General features: G+C 43.5%; 2 protein-coding genes across 3 annotated transcripts in view; one reads left to right on the top strand and one right to left on the bottom strand.

Annotated features, from left to right (window-relative positions):
- The window catches only part of HDGFL3 (HDGF like 3), a 74,845-nt gene extending 53,635 nt beyond the window's left edge, over positions 1 to 21,210 (top strand). Inside the window, exons 3-6 of the mRNA XM_039216912.1 lie at positions 3,005 to 3,143; positions 3,462 to 3,620; positions 7,319 to 7,465; positions 20,008 to 21,210. Of these exons, the coding sequence (XP_039072843.1) occupies positions 3,005 to 3,143; positions 3,462 to 3,620; positions 7,319 to 7,465; positions 20,008 to 20,013 (451 nt within the window). The 3' untranslated portion in view covers positions 20,014 to 21,210. The remainder of the gene's footprint in view (positions 1 to 3,004; positions 3,144 to 3,461; positions 3,621 to 7,318; positions 7,466 to 20,007) is intronic.
- Positions 21,211 to 22,582: 1,372 nt separating this feature from the next.
- The window catches only part of TM6SF1 (transmembrane 6 superfamily member 1), a 30,472-nt gene continuing 29,192 nt past the window's right edge, over positions 22,583 to 23,862 (bottom strand). For both annotated transcript variants that reach the window (XM_039217060.1, XM_039217051.1), the window contains one exon: positions 22,583 to 22,796. In XM_039217060.1, coding sequence (XP_039072991.1) covers positions 22,605 to 22,796 — 192 coding nt within the window. In that variant the 3' untranslated portion in view covers positions 22,583 to 22,604. The remainder of the gene's footprint in view (positions 22,797 to 23,862) is intronic.

The raw sequence follows: 23,862 nt of genomic DNA, 5'->3' as shown, positions 1-23,862 counted from the left end.
GCGTGCAGTTTATTCTGATACCCAGACGGTTAGGTAGTTGAAACCCCAAATTCTTCTCTTTCACATAACTGAACCCCAGTAGTTTTAGTCTTGACAGTTTTCAAGGCAGCCTTCACCAGGAGGGGAAAAAAATGACCTCCTTAGAGCATGGAGCTTTGAACAAGCCTTCCCTTTAAGATTTGCGTAACTTGCAGGAAAATCAACCAACTGGGAGGAGATTTGATTTGTGGAATTATGTGTCTATATTCTAGGAAAAAACATTGTATATCAACAAATAAGTTGTTTTAGAACAGCTCATTCGGGGCTCTTCTTTCTGGCAACAGCTGACGTGGCCAGGTGACCATTAACCCTGCCTCCTGTGGCTCCACAAAGCAGCGCAGGCCGTGGGGAGCATCAGTAGCTGACGTGAACCTCAGGCAGCTTAGCCCACAGTTAAGTACACATGGAGTCAGATGCCTGAGAAAGGCCCAAAGCCGTCGTCTAATAATGCAGACCACATCTCTCTAGAAGTAATATCGTCATACCCAAAGTCCATTTCTTTCTCATGTTCAGTTTGTCAAGTAAGACACTGACATGCCTTTGACCAGAATGTCCAGTAACCTGAGAAACTATGTCTGGATTTAGTGAGAGAGAGTCATGTTGACCAAGCAGTCAAGGGTCAAGGAAGTTTTGGTGGTTGGGGTCAGAAAGCTTCCTCAGGTGTTTTAATCGGCTTGAAAATTTTGATCAGCGAGGCAGTGAAGAATCAGCATAAAGCCTCAGTCAGGAAATGGAATTTATAACGCTCAACGGTAAACTATTAAGTTATAATCTCAGAGCTTTCAACATCATCTCTGTGGATAATTTCCAATACATGATCTCCAGCTCAGACCTTCCCCCTGAGTTCCAGAATCACCTCTCCAGCTGCCTGCCTGACCTCCTCCCTTGGATGTAGAACCGGGGTTTCAAACATAACATCGAAAACTGAGCCTTTCACCCTCAAATCTTGTTCTCTCAAAAATCTTTCATTCCAGGGGCGCCTGGGCGGCTCAGTTCGTTGAGCATCTGACTTCGACTCAGGCCATGATCTCACGGTCCATGGCTTCGAGCTCCGCATTAGGCTCTGTGCTGACAGCTCGGAGCCTGTAGCCTGCTTCAGATTCTCTGTCTCCCTCTCTCTCTGCCCCTCCCCATTTGCACTCGGTCTCTCTCTCTCAAAAGTAAACATTAAAAAAATTTCTTTTATTAAAATAAAATCTTTCATTTCAGTAAATGCCAACTCTGTTCTTCTAATTTCTCAGTCTGCATCCTTGGAGACCACCTCAACTGCTCCGTCTCTCTCACCTGGCACCCCCCAGCCCCTTAACAAATCACGTCGCCTCTCTCTTGAGAGTGAATTCAGAATCCAGCTACTTGTCACCAACCGCACTGCTTACACCCCGGCCCAGGTCACCAGCATTACCTCAGTGGCCCGATTTGTCTCCCTGCTTCTGCCCCCATGCCCTCTTCCCCGGTCTGTTTTCAACACAGTGGCCAAAGTGATCCTGTTAAAACACAAGCTGTCACTTCTCTTCTCAGACCTTTCTTGGTTTCCCACGTGACATTAGCCTTCAAGGCCCGGATAATCTGTGCGCCATCCCGGCCTCCTCCCTGACCTCCTCTCGCCCTCCCCTCTCCGCACCCCTCACCCCAGCCGCGCGGGCCTCTTCATTTCTTAAACACAGCGGCCCCTCCCACCTCAGGGCCTTCCGGCCGCGCCTGCCCTGCCCGCGCCTGCCCTGCCCGCGCCTGCCCTGCCCGGTGTCTGCTCTGCTCTTCCGTCCTCCGATGCCCCCCTGTCCGCGAGGCCTCCTGTGACCCGTGTACCTGGGATTGTAAAGTCCACCCCAGGCCTGCCGTCCCCCTCCCTACCTCTTTTAGCACACAGCACCGTGGGTCTCCTTTCCGTCTTTGTCCACACCCCTGCTCGCACCGCTGGACTGCGTGCTCCCTGAGGGTAGAGGCATTTGTCTGGTCCCTTTAGAACCCGCTGCGTTGGTGGTGTAGTGGTGCGCGTGGCTGCGTTCCCTGTGGAATCTGCAGCACCTCAGCCGTGCCTGCACTGTAGCCTTGCCACTCACAGCTGCCTCCCGGCTGAATACAGGCAGCTTATTTGAAATGGGAGCTTCTTGGGTGTCAGCCAGCACGTGGGCCTCTACCGCCTCACTGGTGTCACGGGTGACAGTGCCGAAGACTCTGGTGTGAACGCTGGGATCTGTTGGCCAGCCCCAGGGTTTACCCCAGCTCATTTCCTTTTTATGGTTGTGATTAATTTAGGATCAGGTTTAAATTGTGTCACATTCTATCAATTTGCTACTTCTGATTTTTTCTTGTTTTTTAGTGCCTCATTAAACACTAATGTGATTTTTTAATTTACGGAAAAAATAGTGAATAAATATACTAATGTGGTATATAGCTTAGCATAAATAAGTCTTAGTTTAAGATGATGATTTAGGTGGTCAAAGGGGACATCTTTAAAACTACCTTTATGGGGCAGCGGATGGCTCAATAGGTTAAGTGTCCAACTTCGCCTCAGGTCATGGATTCAAGCCCCGGGCTAGGCTCTGTGCTGACAGCTCGGAGCCTGGAGCTGCTTCCGATTCTGTGTCTCCCTGTCTCCCTCTCTCGGTACCTCCCCTGCTCACGCTCTGTCTCTCTCTGTCTCCAAAAATAAATAAACGTTTTAAAAAAGTTTAAAACTACCTTTGTAACTAAAAGTCAGTTTTAAAACAAAACATAAATTGGTAATTTAAAAGTAAAATGAAAGCAGTACAGTCTAGAGTTCCTGGCTTCTGTAGCCAGGCTCTCCATTTTCTCTGCCTTGAAGCGCACGTGTAAGCATTCTGTGCTGTGTGCTAACTCCGAGAGTTTATTATACTTTTAGTTTGTTTACTAAAATATGTTCTGACACCTTTGTTGATATTGATATTAAAAATCTCGTACGTTTGAAGGTCAAATGTATTCTATTTCTAAAATATCTCTGCAGTGCATTTTTAGGTCCCAAAGACCTTTTTCCATATAAGGAATACAAAGACAAGTTTGGGAAGTCAAACAAACGGAAAGGATTTAATGAAGGATTGTGGGAAATAGAGAACAACCCAGGAGTGAAGTTCACTGGATACCAGGTAATGGTTTGCTTCCTTGTTAGATCTCATTTCTTTGGGGCCTTTGTTATATGTCCTTTCATACTAGTAGTTACCCTCCTTTCATCTATCTGAAATCAGAGTTTAGCTCCAGTAATATTTTAGATTAAATATAATTCTGTTACCCAAGGGGGTTCAAGTCAAGTGGTCACTGGAAAATTGAAGTTGACAGTCCTTTATTTTGGAATCTGAAGAGCAAGCTGAACCCTTTCAGATTAAACTAGAATGACTCTTCTCACAGTCTCTGTTCTTTGCTAATTGTTCAAAACTGTGATTAGCCAGTATCTTGCTGTTTCGTAGGCAATCCAGCAACAGAGCTCCTCGGAAACGGAGGGCGAAGGGGGAAATACCGCTGACGCGAGCAGCGAGGAGGAAGGGGACCGAGTGGAGGAGGACGGAAAGGGCAAGCGGAAGAATGAGAAAGCGGGCTCCAAACGGAAAAAGTCCTACACTTCAAAGGTGACCGAGAGCCGTTTCCGTTGTTACCCGTGTTATGCGCACATTCATTAGATGGCCTTTGACTCCGTCAGTCCGTGGGCACCTAGGAACAGCTCTGTGGAGCCTCTGCCTCGTGGACACTAACGGAGCCGAGGGCGTAGGACAGGTGACCTTGCACGTGAGGGCAGCTGGCGGTTGACTCTTCAGGGCTGATCTGGCTCTGAAAACACTGCTGCTCAGTTGGAGAAGGACTGTTCTTCAGCCCCGGGGACAAGGGCAGGTGTGCCGCCTGCGGTCACCTCCAGATGAGTTCGGAAGGCGTCGGGGATGTAGGAGACCAGGACGCTTCCGGACCGGTCTAGGCAGATAGAAAGATAGACTCTTAACCTGTCTTTCTGCTTTAACGAATGTATGAATAATACATATAAATGAAGAGAGGACTGAAGGAAACAAGTGGGAGGAGAATGTACTTTAGAGAGAGGGGCCAGGCCTTGCTGAAGAGAAGAGGCAGAGTTCATACCGAGGCCTGAAGAAAGCGGGGCGGGCACGTTTGTGGCAGAGCAGCCCAGACTGAGGCAGGAAGAGGCTGGCCCGGCCTGAACTGAAGAAGACAGGCGTGGTTGGGGGTCATGACCAAGAGGGAGAGGCAGGCAAATGCTCAGTCATGGAGACTCGTGTGCCACGTTAAGGAATTTGGATTTATTTCCAATGTGACGATAATCTATCGAAGGCTTTAAACAGAGGAGTGATGTGATCCTAGATTTACAAATTAAAAGTCTAGGTTTTTCATACAGTAACCCAGACATACAGTTGAACAGACTATGAGATTGTGGAAATTTTAGAAACTGGAAGCAAGATAAGTTGATCTCTGAAAACCAGAGATTGGTACAAGTTTCATTATAATTGGTCTGTCACACTATTGAATACTTGGATAAATTACTGCCATTTAGATTCTGGTATTCAGTAGCTGGACACCAGACCTAGGAAACTCCTCAAGAACCAAGTCCCAAGAGTTTAAGAGATGATCAGCATTTTATTTTACAATCTATAAAATCTACCCCACAGGCATACAGGTGAAAGTGTATGAATACATATTACTTTGTACATAATGAAACACGGGGTATTTGCCTTGGATGGAGATACAGTTTGCAAATCACAACAAGATAATTAGAATTTTCCTTGTTAGATTGTATCTCCCATTGCATTTTTTAAGCTGAATTTTTTTTTTTAGCATTTTGAATTTCACTTAACCACGCAGTTGAATTGATTTTTTTAAATTTATGACTGCCTGCTGAGCTGTGCAATGTATTGTACCACCTAAGCTACCTAAGGTAGTGGAGGCATTTAACAGTGTGGATATGTGGCTTTTAAGTGCCATTATTCCATTGCTTGCTGTGATGTCCAGAAGTAAGGGGACTCATGCCTAGTGTAGATAGATGATTGAAAGCAGTGAAGGGGTGAAGACATACTTTACTTACTAAGGTTTCTCTATGTTCAATTAAGGGATCGTCTTTTTTTGCTTTTCCTTCCAGATCACACCTTTCATGATCACTTAAGAACCGTGACTTTCTTTTTACTCTTTACTGTTTTATTTATCGTCAGAAGAAATTATGCACAAACACACAGACTTTGGAAGAACCTAAATGGTTTTTAATTTTCATTATTAACTGAGAAACCTAGCACGGTGGTTCTCGAACTTCCACATGCATCAGAATCACCTGGAGGACTTGTTAAAACACACATTGCTAAGCCTCACCCCCTGAATTTCGATTTCAGTAGGTCTTGGGTGTGGGTCTGAGATTTAAATTTTCAGGCAAGGCTGATGGCTGCTGATCTGGGAACCATGTTTAGAGGAGCGCTTACCTGACATAACCTCCTTGTCCTTGGCTTCCCAAATGTTTCCTTTTTGTTGAAAACAGTGCTCTTTTCTTAACACCTGTTCCTGAAAGTTGAATAATCTACCTTTGCCACTGAAAACCAATGGTTCGCAAACTTTTGACTACATCCCAGTCAAAAAGCAGATTTGAAGGAGTTCTGTCTATCTCTTTGGCAGTAAGTATATGGGTGATTCATATATGGCCATAACAGATCCTGGAAAATTATAGGTCAAAGCATTTTGCACGCACATTACTTCCTGCATAAAGTAGGGCAAATTAGAGCCTCACAGCAGAGCAAACCAGTGATGGTGCTGAACCACTGAGGTGTAAAACAGACGTGGCAGCAGTAGGACACACAACCGATTCGAGACCACAGTGATGAAACAGATGAAGGGCTCCTCCCCACAGTTACAGGAATTACCCTGATCTGAATTTGCAGCACAAGCAAAGCTTAGCAGGGTCACCAGATACAGCCCGGGGGCCAGGTCTCTCAGAATACGACTATGGCTCTACAGTGAAACTTTAGGAAAGCCCTGATTCTAGTCTGTGTAGTGCCGAGTTAGAAGGCCTATAAATTCACTCATGGGGTTACTCAGAAGTATCCTTGTAAGCATTAGAAATCTTAGGGATTTGTGTATTATTACCTCTAAGAATTGTAGGTCAGAGATTATTATTTGAGAATTACTACATAAAGCAGTCACTACGTTTCAATAGTTATACTGTATTTACTAGGAAAACAAAAAGTATTCTGCTTTTTGTATTGTCCTCCTTGATTTTAGCTTAAATGATAGACCCTCCATGTTTGGATTATTAAATCTCTGCTTTTCTTTCATGTAAAAAGTAAAGATGTCCTCATTTTATGCTGACATTTTGGGCTTGGTTGGTAGTTTCAGTTAAGTAAAATAGAAGCGATGTAATTATATGGTCTATCGCAGAGCTAGAAGATACGTTCTTCTGGGAAGTTGTGTTTAAAATACTGTCTGAGGAGTCTCCCAATTTGCTATTCACTTCTGGAAGACCAAAAGTGACTTGGCTAAACCAGTTTTGCCTCAGCTCTTATTTCCCAGTTGCTTAAAGCTCTTAAGAGTCCTCAAAAAGGACATGTTAGTGAAATGCTACATTTTACTTTCTTAAAGGTGCACAGTGGGACCAGCTTTTGATCCTTTTAATGCTATTCTGCAAGCAGCTTTGGCTGTAAACTATAATTGCATTTTCATTTTCCTTAAGTTCATCTTGATTTCAAAAGCAAGGTGAAAAGAAAAAAAGGGCTAGTTCCCTCAGGTTCTTAAATACTATCTGCGATTTAAAAGATTACACTAGTTTATATCACACGGTGATATAAATGTTGGGATTACATGGATCCTGTCAACCACTCGGCTTCAACAGCTTTAACATGAATATTCCTGTATTATCTAAGATCACTCACCTCACGCTGTGGGCCTGAGTTTCTACTGTAAAACGATGAGGAAAGACAGGACGGCCTGACGGCGCCTTCTCGCTCTGCAGCCTCCTGACGGGGTGTCCATCCGGCTACCATTTATTCATGAACAATGTTCTGGGCACACGAATCTACATTAGTGCATTGAACATCGCCCTGCTGGAAGGAACTAGCAGGTCACGTAGTTCGCCTCTACTTCCTTCCCCAGCTCGCTACCCTGAGGCCCAGTGAGGGGAAACGAGGCGCCCGGGCCACCCCGCCCAGCCTGCCTGGCGGCACTGGTATATCTGGTGGCCGGGCCACAGAGACGGGCCGTGGGGCAGCCACTTCTCCGGTTCTTACTTGCCCTCGTGCGTCTGGATTTGTACTTTTGACTCTAATTTTTAACTTGTCCAAACATTTAGAAATCCTCTAAACAGTCCCGGAAGTCCCCCGGAGATGAGGACGACAAGGACTGCAAAGAAGAGGAAAACAAAAGCAGCTCCGAGGGTGGAGATGCCGGCAACGACACAAGAAACACAGCGTCAGACTTGCAGAAAGCCAGCGAAGGGGTAAGGCCGCCGTGCGTTCCCTCCCACCTTCTAACCTAGAAGATGCTAGACATGGGCAGTGTTCACGGTCAGCAGCAGTAAACACTGCCCTAGCAGAAGGAGACGGATTCGCAGGCTGAGCCGAGGATGTGCGCGTAGCACCCGGGTGAAGGGTTAGCTGCTTAGGGTCTGAGGACAAAAGAGAGCCAGTTGGGAAGCACACCTGCCTATCCGTTTGGAACTGTGAGCAGTTCGTTCTTTTTTAAACTAACTTCAGCAACTTGAGTCTTTGATTTTCTTTTTAATGTTTATTTACTTATTTTGAAAGAGAGGGTGAGCACATGTTCACAAGCGGGGGGGGGGGAGGGGGTGGGCGGAGAGAGAGGGGAGAGAACCCTAAGCAGGCTCTGCACTGTCAGCACAGAGCCGGACCGGGGCTTGAGCTCACGAACTGTGAGATCATGACCTGAGCGGAAATCAGGAGCCAGACGCTTAACTGACTGAGCCACCCAGGTGCCCCAACTTGGGAGTCTTTTAAAAAGTAAGATGTGAAATACTGAAATTATGAAATGCCATCTCAAATTTTACAGTTCTATTTAGAAGATGAATGGCATGTTCAAAATATGAGATTTCATACCCTCTTTATTTCCTAGAAGCTGTTTGTTTGTACTTGTATGTACCCGAAGGACCCGAATACCCGAAGTATTCGAACAACATGTGAACAGTGGTATTTAACGTACTAATGGGGAAGACTTGTTCACTTTGAATTTTCTTAACTCTTTTTTAAAGGATAGTTGACGTACAATATTGTAGTAGTTCCAGGTGCACAACAGTGCGTGCACGTGTTTAGACCTTGCTGAGTGTTCACTGTGCTAAGTGTGGTTGCAGTCTGTCCTCATACCAAGTTACTGCCGTACTCTTGACTCTGTTCCCTGTGCTGCACTTTACATCCCTGGGACTTACTTGTTTTCTAACGGGAAGTTTGTACCTCTTCGTCCCCTTCACCCGTTTCACCCATTTCACCCACTCCTCACCCTCCCCCTGGTGGTAGACAAAGTGTGCCTCCTATATCTGGGACTGTTTTGTTTTGTTTGTTCGTTTGTTTTGGTTTTTAGATTCCACGTATGAATCTAAAATTCATAATTTTATGAACTCATTTATGAATAAAATGAAATCATAATGGCACTTGTCTTTCCAGCATATTTCACTTATATACTCTAGGTCCATCCGTGATGTCACAAATGGCAAGCTTTCATTCTTTTTCATGCCTGAGCAATATTCCTCTGTGTGTGTGTGTGTGTGTGTGTGTGTGTGTGTGTGTGTACACCATATCTTTGTCCATCCATCTGTAAGTAGACATTTGGATTATTTCTATATCTTGTCTATTGTAAATAATGCTTCAGTTAACATAAAGTTGCATGTTTCTCTTTAAATTGGTGCTTTCATTTTCCTTAGTTAAATACCCAGAAGTGGAATTACTGGTATTTCTAACTTTCTGAGGCACCTCCACGCTGTTTTTCCGAGTGGCTGCACCGGTTTATGTTCCCGCTGACAGTGCACGAGGGTTCCCTTTTTTCCCATCTTGCCAACACTTGTTACTTCTTACCTTTCTGATTCTAGCCATTTCTGACAGGTGTGGAGGGATCGCTCCCCTCAAACACGCCTCCCTTCCCCCACACATCCTGTTCTTTTTACTTTTCTCTTCATCTCTGAACTTCCTAAAGGACTTCTTCTCCCAGCATCCACTTCCTCAGCCGCACACACACGCCTTACTCCGTGACGCTCCAGTGCGCCTCCGCCGTCCCACGGGAGCGCCTTGTACCAGCCCCGCCGATGCTCTCCCTGCCGGGCCCAGGGTCCTTTCCGTCTTTACTTTCCCTCTGCGGCGTTCCGTGCCGTGACCCCCCCCCCCCCCGGACTTTGCCTGCAGGCCCTGCCGCTTCCCCACGCGGCCCTGTGCGGTCCCGGCAGAGCTCCCGCCTCGCACGCCACTCGCCTGCAAGCCTCCCCACGTCCGGCTTCTCCCTCTTGTGGTTTCAACTGTTTATTATAGATTACGGATAACGTCCCCCTGTGTCTCCTGCATTGTGGATCTGTCTTTCTAACCATTAAGGAAACATTTCTACTTGAAGATCTTGAATGCACTTCAGGAAACAGTAGCTTTTAGCAGTAGCGCAGCCGCCGAGTGAACGGCTCCAGTTACTCTGTGCCTTAGACTGTGCCAAGCGCTCAGTGCGTTGTCTCATTTAATCCCCACACAAATCCCAGGATATAGACGGAGGCATTACCCATTTTGTACCTGGGGAAAATGAGGCTGGGAAGATTGGCCCGGGGTCGCATAGCTGGTAGGAGCCTGAAATCCATTCATTTTTCCATTCGTTCCTTTAAATTGAAGTATAGCCGACATACAGTGTTAGTTTCAGGTGCACAGCGGAGTGACTTGACAAGTCTGTGTGTCATGCTGTGCTCACCACACAACACTGTTACAGCGTCGTTCACTGTTCCCTATCCTGACCTTGTCCCATGACTTATTCCTTAACTGGAAGCCTGTATCCCCCTCTCCCCCTTCACTCGTTTTGTCTCTCCCCTGACCCTCCTCCCTGACAGCCATCAGTTTGTTCTCTATATTTATGGGTCTGGTTCTGTTTTTTAGATGTCACACATAGAAGTGAAATAATGATTATTTGTCTTTCTCTGTCTGACTTATTTCACTTAGCATAATTCATCCTAGTTCCTTCCATGTTGTCGCAAATGGCAAAATCTCATTCATTTATGGCTACTTAATATTCGATTGTATGCGTTCACCACCTCTTCTCTACCCATTCACCTATCGATGGACACTTAGTTTCCTTCCATAACTTGGCTACTATAAATAATGCTGCAGTATAAACAAGAGTGCATATATCTTTTTGAATTAGTGTTTTCATTTTCTTTGGTCGTGGAATTATTTCTATTTTTAATTTTTTGAGGAACCTCCACACTGTTTTCCACAGTGGCTGCACCAGTTTACATTCCCACCAACAGTGCACGAGGCTTCATTTTTCTCCACATCCTCACCAACACTTCCCGTTCTTGTCCTTTTGATAGTTATTCTGACAGGTGTCAGGGGATCTCATTTTGGTTTTGATTTGCATTTCTCTGATGACTAGTGATATTGAACCTTTTTTCATGTGTCTGTTATCCATCTGGCTGGATGTCTTCTTTAGAAAAATGTCTATTTGTGTCCTCTGTCCATTTTTGAATAGGAGTTGTTTTTTTGGTTTTGAGTTGTATGAGATTGATAGATCGATCAATCAGATAGATAGATAGATAGATATTGATATGAGATATACAGACATATATGATATTAGCCCCTTACCAGATATATCATTTGCAGATATCTTCTCCCATTCCATAGGTTGCCTTTTCATTTTGTCAATCAAAAGCTTTTTATATCGTCTAGTCTCAATAGTTTATTTTTCCTTTTGTTTCCTTTGCCTGAAGAGACACATCTAGAAAAATGTTGCTAAACCTAATGTCCAAGAGATGACTGCCTGTGTTTTCCCATAGGAGGTTTATGGCTTCCTGTCTCACATTTAGGTCTTTAATCCCTTTTGAGTTTATTTTTGTGTATGCTATAAGAAAATGGTCCAGTTTCATTCTTTTGAATGTAGCTGTTCAGTTTTCCCAGCAACCTTTATTGAGACTGTCTTTTCTGCATTGCATATTCTTGCCTCCTTTGTCAAGATTAATTGGCCATATAACTATGGGTTTATTTCTGGGCTGTCCATTCTGTTCCATTGATATACGTATCTGTTTCTGTGCCAGCACCATACGCTTTGATTAATGCAGCCGTGTTGTATCTCTTGAAGTCTGGGAGCGCGATGCCTCTAGCTTTGTCCTTCTTTCTTACAATTGCTTTGGCTCTTTGGGATCTTTTGTGGTTCCATACATTTTTAGTATTTATTTGTTCTAGTTCTGTAAAAAATTCTTTGGTATTTGAATAGAGATTGCATAGGAACAGTCTATGGACTGTTCTATGTGGTTGGGACATTTTGACAGTATTTCTGTCCATGAGCATGGAGTATCTTCCCATTTGTGTATGTCTTCTTCAGTTTTTTCATTAGTGTTTTATTATTTTCAGAATATAGGTCTATCACCTCTGTGGTTAAGTTTATTCCTAGGTCTTAACTCTTTTGGGTGCAACTATAAATGGAATTATTTTCTTAATTTCTCCTTCTGCTACTTTGCTATTAGTATGTAGAAACGACAGATTTCTCTATATGAGATTCGTATCTTACAACTTCACTGAATTCATTTATTCTAATATAGTTTCTTGGTGGAGTCTTTAGGGTTTTCTGTTCTATCATGTCATCTGCTTATAATGACAGATTCACTTCAGTTTGGATGTGTTTTCTTTCTTATCTGATTGCTATGGCTAGGATGTTAAATAAAAATGGCAAGAATGTACCTCCCTGACTTATTCCTGATCTTAGGAGGAAAGCTCTCCGTTTTTCACCATTGAGTATGATGTTAACTGTGGGTTTTTCATAGATGGCCTTTATTATCTTGAGGTATATTCCCTTTATATCCACTCTGTTAAAAGTCAGATCCGTTTATTTTTAACCCTCTTTTTAATAATATATTAACATATATTTTAACAAGTAATAAAACAAATAAATACATTAAAATGTTATTAAAATGCATATTTGTATTATTATATTTATAGTATACAATATACTTATTATATAATATATAAATAAGTTTAATGTATTAAAACATATGTGAAATATATAATTATATATAATTAGAATACTATGTTTATTACTTTACATTCCTATTACATATGCATTCTTTTGTATATAACAAAAGATTTTTATATAAATGTATATATGTATGTATTTATAATACATATGTATTATATACATGCTTGTAATACATATGTATTATATATATTTATACAAAAATCTTTTGTTATATACAAAAAAATACACATGTAATAGGAATGTAAAGTAATAAACATAGCATTCCGTTGACTACCAGTGACCCTCCCACTCAACCCCAAAACTAAAACAGAATAATAACTTGTATCTAATTACATATTCTTCCCTTGTCCCATCTAGAGAGATAACCACTAGTGTCATATTTATGATCTCCTTTCATTTTCAGAATTGTAACTCTTATCTAACATATAAATATATATTTAAATAATATATTCCTTAACTTTGCTCATTTTTGAGATTTTTTTTCCTTCAAGACAGGTGCTTTTATTATCACTATTTTATAGATGTAGAAATCAGGTACAGAGAAGTTAAGCAGTTTTCCAGTCGTGCGGCTGGCTGATGGCGGCGCTAGCATTCAGAGCCACATGGACCGAGTAAGGGTTCATGCTTTTAATCCCTGTGCCATACTGCCATTCATTTTTGAGATTTTTAAGAAAAATGATGACATTTATTTACTGCTATGGTTCCAGGCGTCCTTCACGTGGTTCTGTAGAGAAGGTTTATTAATTTCTCACGGTAGCGTCATACCCAGTTTTATGATGATACTGCGTTGCTGTGCTTAGTCTCCTGCTTGCCTCCTAGTGCACAGAGGCGGGAGGTCCCTGGACCCAGCAACTCATGAGTGTGTGGTTTAACTTTATAAGATAATGCCAAGTTATATTCCTAAGTGTTTGGACCAGTTTACACACCCACCTTCAATGTACAAGTTTCTTGTGACAAGCATGTCACTGTCAAACTTTACATTTTTGCTTGTATAGTGAGTATAAATGATAGTCTTTGAAGTTCTTTGATTAGTAGTGAGGTTGAGCTTCTTTTCACATTTATCGACCACCCGAGTTTCCTCTGCTGTTGTATGTGCTGGATTTTGCATTTTTGCCTATTTTCCTATGGGACTGTTCTGTGTTACTGATCTGCAGGACTCACTCATGTACATATTCTGGACTCTAACAGGGGTGGTCATGTGCATTGTAGGCGCCTTCTCCACATTTGTGGCTTCTCTGATGTTTTTATATACCTTTTGGTGAACAGACTTTCTCTGTCTTAGTCAAATGTCTCAAACTTTTCTTTTTATGGTTAGCATTTTTCTGTCTTGTTTAAGAAACCTATCCCTTTCCCACGATCAGAAAGATATTCTCCTATATTTCCTTTTTAAAATCATAAAGTTCAGTTTTTAACATGCTAGTATTTAGTCCATCTGGAATTGATTTGGGTACAGTATGAGGTAGGGTCCTGTAGCGGCACCATTTGAACCAGCACCATTCATGAAATTGTCCCTCCTTTCCTCTCTGATCTCAGTGTCCTCTGTCATATAGGCATGACTCTCTTTGGGTTCTCTGTTCGGTTCTTTTGATCAGTACCATACTTTTCTTAGTTATGGTAGCTTTATAATGAGTTCTGATGTCTTGAGGGGCTTAGCAGACAGATCTTAAACTTCTTTCCAAATACTATGTCATGATCCAAGATAGAAATTCAAAAAGGGCTTTTTTTCTCAATGAGAGAATTTACAGCACATGTTCTGGTAAGAACGAATCAAATGAGAAATGATCACACAGTGATCACATAGAAAAGAGCTTCCCAGGCGGTGCTGCTCAGGAGACAAAGCCGAGGGCCTCGCCCACGGCTGGCGGGGCTGCCGTGGTTCACCCGCCCTGCAGCGGGGGGAGGCAGGTGAGTGGGCACCAGGGTGAGAGCTTGGACTGCTTCCGTCTTCTTAGGAAGCAGGGGCAGCATTTGAGAGTGGTAACGGGAAGAAGTGTTGGAATCCCTGGAGACGGGAAATGGGACAGAGCAGTCACTTAGGAGAGGTGGAGTCCGGGTACAGGAGAGCTGGAGACACAGGTGGTGACGGGCGAGCGAGCTGTTTGATCAGGTGGCGGTAGAGCTGTGGTGGTCGCCGACAAGGCGGGTGGCGCTGGTGTTTGCATGGACAGCGCACCGTGTGAGTACCGTGCACCCCGCACTTCCCCGACTCCTGCCTGTAAAAGGCTACAGAATCCCCAAGATCTTATGACAACCTAAAGTGCTTCCGTGATTTGGCCCCCAAAACAGCGACTTCAAACGATACCTGGAGGTACAGCGCCCCCCCTTATCCGCAGGGGATACGTTCCAGGACCCCCATGGGCAGCACGAAGCCGGTGTGCGTGTACCTGTGATACAGCTTAACGTGTCAGGCACAGTAAGAGGTTAATAACTCGGAATAAAGTAGAACAGTGGTGACAATGTGCCATAATAAAAGTTCAGTGAAAGTGATCTCCCTCAAAATAGCTGCCTGTGCGGCACCACCCTGACTGCTTGATGAGGGTGAGGTAACCGAAGGCCGCTGCTGACCCGCTAGAGGAGAGCAGGGTGGGGGAAGCGCATCTGCTTCCCGGCCCCACTGGACCGGAGGAGGGGAGAGCGCGCATCGGCGGGGGCCTGTGCTCTCCTGGTGGTGGAGAACCGCTTGCCTGAGAAATAGCCATGGGGGTGAGTGAGGTAGGGCGGACGACGAGCTCTCTGGAGGGGAGAGGCAAGGAACTGAGGGGTTAGGGTTTTGGAAAGACAGTCTACGTGGAGAGACATCCTGGGATTATAATATCAAGTGACAGTGAGCTAGGGCCGAAATCTGTAGGGAGTGACCCTGGGTGAGGGGCAACTTTGTGACACTGCAATGACACCTGCCTCTGGTCCTCACAGCCTTGTGTGACCCCCTCCCCTGGAGTGGGGGCTGCACCCGTGACCTCCAGAGGTGACTGCAGGCGGGAGAGGGGGCGGTTCACAGTATCGACATTCAAGGCGAGGAGGACTTGGTGGACCCCTCCCCCACCCCCGGGTCAGCAGTGCAAGGGCTCCCAAATGAAGGGGCACAGGAGAAGCAGCAGCACAGTCCCCCAGTCCCCAGGGAGAACCAGGTTTCCAGTAGAACAAGTTGGGGGGCAGAATATCTGAGGAACGCTCGTGGGGAATCGAGATCTGCTGGTGGCTCACTGCGCTGTCCGAGGGGCCTAGTGGAAGAGACTGAGGAGCCTGGGTGGGGGCAGGAGAGTGTAAGAGCTGAAGTCAGTAGGGGCACCTGGGTGCTCAGTGTCTGACTTCAGCTCAGGTCACGATCTCATGGCTTGTGAGTTCGAGCCCCACGTCGGGCTCACTGCTGTCAGCACACACCCTGCTTCAGATGCTCTGTCCCTCCCTCTGTGCCCCTCCCTTGCTCTCTCTGTCTCTCAAAAATTAAGAACATTAGAGATGAGGTTATAAACTAACATGTACAAACCTGACACAGGATGAGAGTCTAGGAAGTGATGTGCTCAGGAGCCCAGCTGTGGTCACTGAAGTAAGGATAAAAGGCTTCACAGTCTCAAGGTGTGGGGGTGTGGAGGTCATGCGTATAGTAGGGGAAGGAGAGAGACGGTTCTTGCACGGAACCCACAGAGTCCGGGAGCCCCTGTACTTGACTCCATCCTCGCGCCTGCCAGCGGCAGCACGAGGCGGAAAAGGGCAGGCGCCGCCACATGGGGAGGGGGAGGGGGGCGGCCTCGCGGGTTCATGGGGCACGAAGTAGAGGTTACTAATCTTCCTGACCTGCACACCATGCTGTTTTTATCTCCACGTAAAAATTACCTCAAAACATAGGCCTTCAAACAACCTTGATCGTCTGGCATTTTCCCCTGGGCGAGGACTCCAGGCACGTGTAGCTTGTTGGGTCCCCATCTCTGGGTCCCTCCAAGGCTGCGATTAAGGTATTAGCAGATTAAGGTATTAGCAGTGGCTCAAATCCTTTTGCGGCTCAGCTGGGGGTTGGGCCCCTTCCAAGTTCAGTCAAGGAATTGTTGGCAGGACTGAGGACCTCACTGACTTTGGCCAGACGCCCCCTAGCCTCCCTGACACGGTAGCCTCTCCACAGGGCAGCTCCCGCGTGACAGCCAGCTTCATCAGCGAGAGAGAGTGCGAGCTCGCAAGACAAAAGCAGGTCACGGGTGCAGCCCCCACTCCAGGGGAGGGGGTCACACAAGGCTGTGAGGACCAGAGGCAGGTCTCATTGCGGTGTCAGAAAGTTGCCCGTCCCCGAACCAACCGCTTGGACCAGTCAGGCTCTAGCCCCGCCCCGCCCCACCCAGAGCTAGAGTCAGGTCCCCAGATCACAAGGCCACACAGAGTAGCAGGAGGGGCAACGGACAGAGTCAGTACTGGGACAACAGCTACTGCAGTCACTGTAGCCACCAGGCAGAGTCCATGCTTTGATTCTTCTGACGCGGACCTGCCTTCTTTAGTATGTTAGCAAAGGGCCAGCTCTGTGTCCCCGTTGCCCTCGAGATCAAGTCCAGACTCCTTACTGCAGCACACAGGGGTCTGGCCCCAGTTCATCTTTCCAGCCTCGTCTCTCACCGTTTACTCTCATTTCTTCAAAGCCAATGGTTCATCACACTTTTTGGTCTCAGGACCCCCTTAATACTCTTACAAGTAGTTGAGGGTCCCAAAGAGCTTTTGTTACAACCATGGATATTTATTTTATTAGGAATAAAAACAAGTTTTAAAATATTAATTTTGGGGCGCCTGGGTGGCTTAGTCGGTTAAGCATCCGACTTTCGCTTAGGTCATGATCTCGCGGTTCGTGGGTTCGAGCCCCGCGTCGGCCTCTGTGCTGACTGCCAGCTCAGAGCCTGGAGCCTGTTTCAGAGTCCGTGACACCCTCTCTCTCTGACCCTCCCCTGCTCACGCTGTCTCTCTCTCTCCTAGAAATAAATTAAAAAATATTAAAAAAAAAAAAAAAGAGTTGTGCACTCTACCGACAGTAGCTAGGCACCCGACGCTGTTTTACATTTTTAAAAATGTCTTTGTTTGGCTTATTAGAAGACATCAGGGCCTTTACGTGTGCCTCGGTACTCAGTCTCTTGCAATATGTTGTTTTGGTTGAAGTGTAAGGAGATGTGGCCTTACACACACATGTAGTTGAAAGTGGAGATGGCGGGTGAGTATCTTAATAGTTTCTTCGGATCATTGCTAACATTCTTTGGTATTAGACCAGTAGTGGTCATTTCTTAAAGGTTAATTGCAACGTGGAATCTGAACTTTTGGTATTCTGTTAGTTTAAAATCTGGCACTTTGAATAGTTTTTACCCATTTGGAAAATACTGGTTTCCTGAGTTATTTGGGTCTCCCAAATATTTCATTATAAAGTCTTTTTAATCACTTTTTTTAAATATTTATTTTGAGAGAGAGAGAGAGCACGAGTGCGCACACAAGCTGGGAAGCAGCAGAGAGAGCAGGAGAGAGAAAATCCCAAGTAGGCTCCACACTGTCATCGCAGAGCCCGACTCGGGGCTCAAACTCACAAACCATGAGATCATGACCTGAGCCAAAATTGAGAGTTGGATGCTCAACTGACTAAGCCACCCAGGCATCCCCTTTTTAAATATCAAGCGTATCTTGTCAGAAAAATCTTTATTGGGAAATTTCGATCATGGAGGATATAAGTTTTCCAGAATTCTAAGTTTCACTTAACAGCCTGAATGTTATCATTGGCAACAATTACTGCCAATTGTCTTCCTTGAGGTAATAGGCTCGTTTCATTATTGCTGAGAAAGTGTCTGAGTAACCGTAGTTGATCTGCTATCATTTTTTCAAGTGGAAATGGTGTCGCATGGACAGGTCCTGTGACTTCCGCTGTGTTCAGGGTGTCCTCCAGCTTTGCCTCCACCCTGCAGCTGCTTAATGTGCCTCGAATTCAGATGCCTCGAGAGAATCTGATTGAACCAGTCAGCCATTGTGTGAGGGTGGAATGGCACAGAGCGTGGCGGCCAGTGCACAAGGAACCCCTTCTTCCTTCCTTGGAGGAGGCCTCCCGTCTAGTGAACACCCGGAGCTCCTTGCCCAGAATGTACACCCTTATGAGTTATTAGCAGGATTTTTTTTTTTTTTTTTTTTTTTAAAGAGAGAAAGCGTGCACAGATGGGGAGGGGTGGTTGAGAGGGGGAGAGAGAGAATCTTGAGCAGGTTCCATGCTCAGTACAGAGCCAGACACGGGCTCAATCTTACGACCCTGTGATCATGAACTGAGCAGAAATCAAGATTTGGACACTTAAACCAACCGAGCCTCCCAAGCAAGGGATTTTTTGATGCACAGATGTGAATAGAGTGACTATGGTATGGGAAGTTTAAAAAAAATGGATTTATAATTGCTCTTAAGCACTTATTTGACAGCACTTTGTTTAAAGACCAAAAACATTCCCATGTCCTTAAAGTTGTGGTCATATTCTGGTACCACTGCTACTTTGTTTGGGGCGTTAATTATATCCTGAGGCTGCTATGGGACCATCTGTTCCAAAAATGTTCTCCAGTGTGGACTGAGTAGTTGTTTCTCTGAATTTTCTACCAGTGTAAACATAGATTTTACTGCTTTTCACACTGATATTAATAAAAAGACACTGTTAAATAAATTCCTTTGTTAACAGTTTTTCATTGCTTAAAATGGGTGTCCTCCTCCTTCACAAAGGAGGAAAATTCTCCAAAGGCTATGAGTATAATCATACCTGGTATTTTTATTTGTTAATAAATAATTAGGAGTCATTAGTCCCGGCATTTTGCAAGTTCACAGGTTTTAAAGATGATTTTTATTACTCTTTTAAAGTTGGCTTTCTCATGCTGATAGGAACAGAGCGGGCTAAGAGAAATATTTTCTGCCAATATTGAGGTTTAGTGCCTTTTCCTATTTATTGATATATGGTATAACAAACACTGTCGACTTTGGCCATATACTTAAGAACATACCCATGAGTGAGTACTCATATGCTTCAAGCAAGTTCATTCACTTAGTGAAGGAAAACAATGGAAGCAAGGTGGTTTAGGAAAAAATATGGGGGCCTGAGTTCCCTCTTTCATTGATCCCTTGAGAGCATTACTAGGGGGGTTAGTGTGTTTGGGTTAATGATGAAGAAAACAAAAATAGCCTCCCTATGAGGAAATGTAACCTGACACAATTTAAAGTAGGACCCAGACTGAAACATCCTTCTTTTAGGAAGTGGAAATCTGCTGTCACACAGATGTGCCATCTAAATTTTAAAAGAAATCTAGACATCTTTTCTCTGTACATCTTGATCTCGTTAATAACTCTTGTATTTCTTCTAGCTGTATGTCCCAAGTAATTAAGTTATAAATATGATACACAATAATTTGCATACATTCCAAATCCTTTCTAAATTTTAAGCAGCTTACCTTTCTGACACCACAGTCCTCACAAAGATGGATTATCTCAATTTCTCCACTGACTTTACCCCAGCAGTACACACTGTCCTGAGCTGTACCAAGTGCACACTACTGTACTCTGCCCTGCAGACAGCACACAGAGTTTATTGTTTCGTTGCCTTTTATTTTTTTAGAAGACCACTAAGCATGCCCTAGCGCTTCCTCTAGCTTATTGAACTGATAAGTATCAAGCAAAGCCTCACAGGCTAGTCCTGCTAAGTAATATTACTGCTGCAGTACAGATTAAAATCTCAGAAAATCCCACTTATCTACTTTATAGGTATGGATCGCTTTTATTGTTAATATCCTAAGTCATCTAAAGGCTTGTTCTCTTTCTTTGTTGTTTTTTTTTTTTTTTTACAGACCTAACTACCATAATGAATGCTGCATATTAAGAGAAACCACAAGAAGGTTATACATTTGGTTGTCTCATAATCTTGGATTTGATATGAACCAACACATATTCCTTGTTGTCATCGACAGAACCCCAGTTTGTATGTACATTATTCACACTCCTCTCTGTTGTGTTTGGGGGAAAAAAAAGACATTTTAGCCTTTTTTAAGGTTATTGATTTAATTTCATGTTATTTGGTTGCATGAAGTTGCCCTTAACCACTAAGGATTATCAAGATTTTTGCACAAACTGATACATGTCTAGGGTCCTCTTATCAAGGCGGCTGTGCTCCTCTCTCCTGCCTTGACTCCACTATCACCAGATCCTCAGTTAAAGATAAATTAGCATTTTTTTAAAATGACCACTCAGCATAATGCTTAAGGGATCTCCTTTCTGTGACAGAACCCAGGAAGCCGTTCCTAAACACATAATGTTGGCATACTGAAGACAAAATTGAAATTGCCCTTCAGTTTTGAGGCCATGTGTAAAGTTTAACCATATTGTAAAATATCTATTCCGTATTAGAAATAGCTAGTCAGCAGCTTATACTTCTCAAAACTCATGGTTATGTACACAAACTCAGTTTTTATATGTGAAGTTAGTGAGTCTTTTTGTGTTATTCTAAAATAAAGGCAATGATTTATTTTTTCCCAATGCCAATACAATTTGAGCTAATCACTCAAGGTGGATACTTCACAGTTGAAAGCTGGAATCAGCAGTAGCCCTATGGGAAACCAGACATTTTAAATGAACCACTGTTTTCTTTTGAGCTAGAATTAGAATAGTTGATATTCATCCACCAACCATTATCATGTGTACATTATTGTTGCTACTGTGATAATAGAGACTGTATTTATTTTTATGCCACAGCTTCTGCTGCGCGCGCGCCTCCAGTCAGTTTGGGTTTTATCAGTCCTGTTATGCTTGTCCTTGGGCCATCTTTCACGTATTCGAGGTTTGTAGTTGAAAAGTTTACTGTAAAAAAAAAATCAAAAACAAAAAAATGTATTGTTTTTACAGAATAAATTTATTGGAATGTGTACTGGGCGTAAGATTTGAGGTTGTAAACAACTAAGTTAGTGTAATTTGGCTTCATATATGTAATGTGAGGTATTAATGTAATTCGTATATTAAAGCAAAAATTGTTAACGGCAAGTTGACAATAGAATCAAGTGCAGGTGAGGGTTTTTCTTTTTCTTTTTTTGAACACTCTGGGTTTTAGGTTTTTTTTAAATAAACATGGGGGAGGGAGAGGAATGGCTCCACGATCGCTTGCACCTCTCAGATAATATTACCCAGTTCAGTGGACCCTGAATGAGCGCACTTGCCATTATCCATGCGTTTTCTTATTTTGGACCCTGTTGTCTTATTTTGGTGAAGGGCTAATAAAGAACATGAAGAGAAAATGTGGGAAGTTCTAAGAGCACAGGGCCCCTGGCGATGGGGGGAGGGGGGGTGGTGACGAGTATGGCGGCCAGGGGCTATGGAGGCACCAGTCTGCTTACCCCTCTAAGGCACTGAGAAGGCGGCTGTGTTTCTGCTGTGTTTCTCTCATTTAGCAAATTGTAATTTTTTTCTGTACTCAAATTCCAGATATGAAAAGTTCACTAAAAGCTAATAGGAATGCCAATCCAGTTCTTTTCCCTCGAAAAGTACTTTTCAATTTTGAATACTTTTATTTTAAATTAGTGAAATGTAATCAGTTCATCAAAAGTCCTCTTCATTCCTCACACTAAAACAGAAGGAGAATGTAGATGACATTTTGAATTGGAACATGTAACTGACAGATTTTTAGAATAAAAATCCTAAAGACTACAAAACTGTTTCTGGGGGAAAAAAATACAAAATTTTTCAAATTTATTAAGATTTGTTTTCATAAAAGGCCAAAAATAATTTATTAAAAATATACACAGAAATACAATAGAAATATTTCCAGTCACCAATAAAACAAGTATTCATTAAGGATGATTATAAAGTTACCGATCCCTCCTTAGCTATTTAGACTCACAAAAAAAAAAAAAATTTTTTTTATTAAAAGCAGTGTTAAAAACAGCAGTAAATAATATCCCTTCCTTGGGAAAACATTTTTCAAATAACATCTTAAAATACTGTGATAATTTGCTTTTTATACTGAGGTTGATAATGACACATACAGGTCTTATATGCAAGAAGTATTTCTCCAGTATGTATTTGCTGTTCTTAATTCCTGAATATGCATAGGCCGTATTCACTTTTGAATAGTTTCATTTTCCCACTCACACTGTAGGAGCTAAACTGTATATAGTTACAGTTATATTTAATATGTGCAAACAGAATATCGAAATAGATGGCCACGTTACTCACAAATAATTTGTGAACAGATTTCTTTAAACTCTTTCTCAACTTCATTTATCCTTCAAAAAGAGAAAATTTCCCCGCACAGCTAGACCCTGTGAAGCTCACACGTACCGTGCGGGGCCAGAATGTCGGGATTCTTAGTATCCCTGTGTGGGAAGGGAGTGAAATGGGACCGAAGGTCAGTACCAGGAATAAAAGTCCGTAATCTAGAGAGGAAGAAATAATAGTTTTATTCAACTTTTTCATCTGCCTTCGTTTTTATAAAGAACTCTGGTTTGTAGATACAACGATAGGCCAGGAGCTGAGGAAGAACTCCGTAGGCTACGTTTAATGCTAGAAAAAGGCTTTTCGCTTCTTCAGGGACTCGGTAGACATAAGCGGTTCTAGCGTGAAGAGAAGCACCGATGTGAGAAAACTGAGCCTGTTGCATTTAAAAAAAAAAGGGAGGGGGGAGGTCAGCATGAGTTCTGCGTTCGGCTAGATTCACAATGTGTTCTGGATGAGTCATTCAGACCATGTTTCCTGTGCCCTCAAAACCAGGGCTTACAAACAATTCACAGTCTTGAGATTTTGCTGGATTTAGGGCCAGTTTTAACACGATTCGATTCAAATAAAGTACACCTTCCTTAGCTCGGCTGGATCACACCATGCAGTGTCCCTTACCAAACAGCAGTGCTCAATTTAAAAGAAAAATTGAGCAAAACCTCTCTGTTTTTTGGGTTGTTTTTTTTTCCTGATTTGCATTCTGAGATCCTAACACTCATACTCTGTTGTGGCTCAATAAGCGTGTTCGGTAAAAGTGAAGGAAGTACAGAGTTTAGGAAGCATAAGTGTTTTTCTATGGCTGTTTAAAGTGAAGCACTGAGAACCTCAGCTTCCTTAGTCAGCCTTTCACCTCCTCCTGGGAACGAGAGCCCATAGCCCTTCTTTATGTGTTTTTTTGTTTCTTTCTTCACATATTTGTTGTTTATGCAACTTTAAAACTACTGAGGGTTGTTTCATAAGTACGGTTGTTACCAACTTGGTGGGGGTGGGGGAGTAGGATTATGGCGGCTCTTTATAAAATTGCAAATGTCCAGGCAGGCGACCTCAAATCAAATTCTCATTTATTTAGTACAGCTTGTCACCACAGCCTGAGCCCAGAGTCTCCCACGTGCACTTAAGCGCTTGTCCGTAACGTACATTCGGAATCTGTCCTGTCTGGTACGCCTCCTGGGCACAGGGGGAGACTATTAGGAAAGGCTCCTGGGTGAGGATTTCCTCAGTGTCCCCAGGTCCTGACAGGACGCAGCCCTGCAGTGCGTGTTTCAGATCTCCCTGAAACCCACGCTGCACGTGAAGAAAGGACTGGAAATCTAAATTTAAGCCGTGACGAATTATTAGTTCATCGGGATCAAAGTTGAAAGAAGTCACAGAATAACAAGAATGAAAAACTAACTCGCTTTAAATACAAACAAAGCTATCTTACATTTCCTTCCCTATGAAAA

The sequence above is a fragment of the Hyaena hyaena genome, unplaced genomic scaffold (assembly GCF_003009895.1).
Source record: "Hyaena hyaena isolate Hyena2069 unplaced genomic scaffold, ASM300989v1 scaffold_13, whole genome shotgun sequence".
NCBI classification, from domain to species: Eukaryota; Metazoa; Chordata; class Mammalia; order Carnivora; family Hyaenidae; genus Hyaena; species Hyaena hyaena.
The sequence above is the reverse complement of the archived record's forward strand: the minus strand, read 5'-3'. Positions and strand labels throughout refer to the sequence as shown.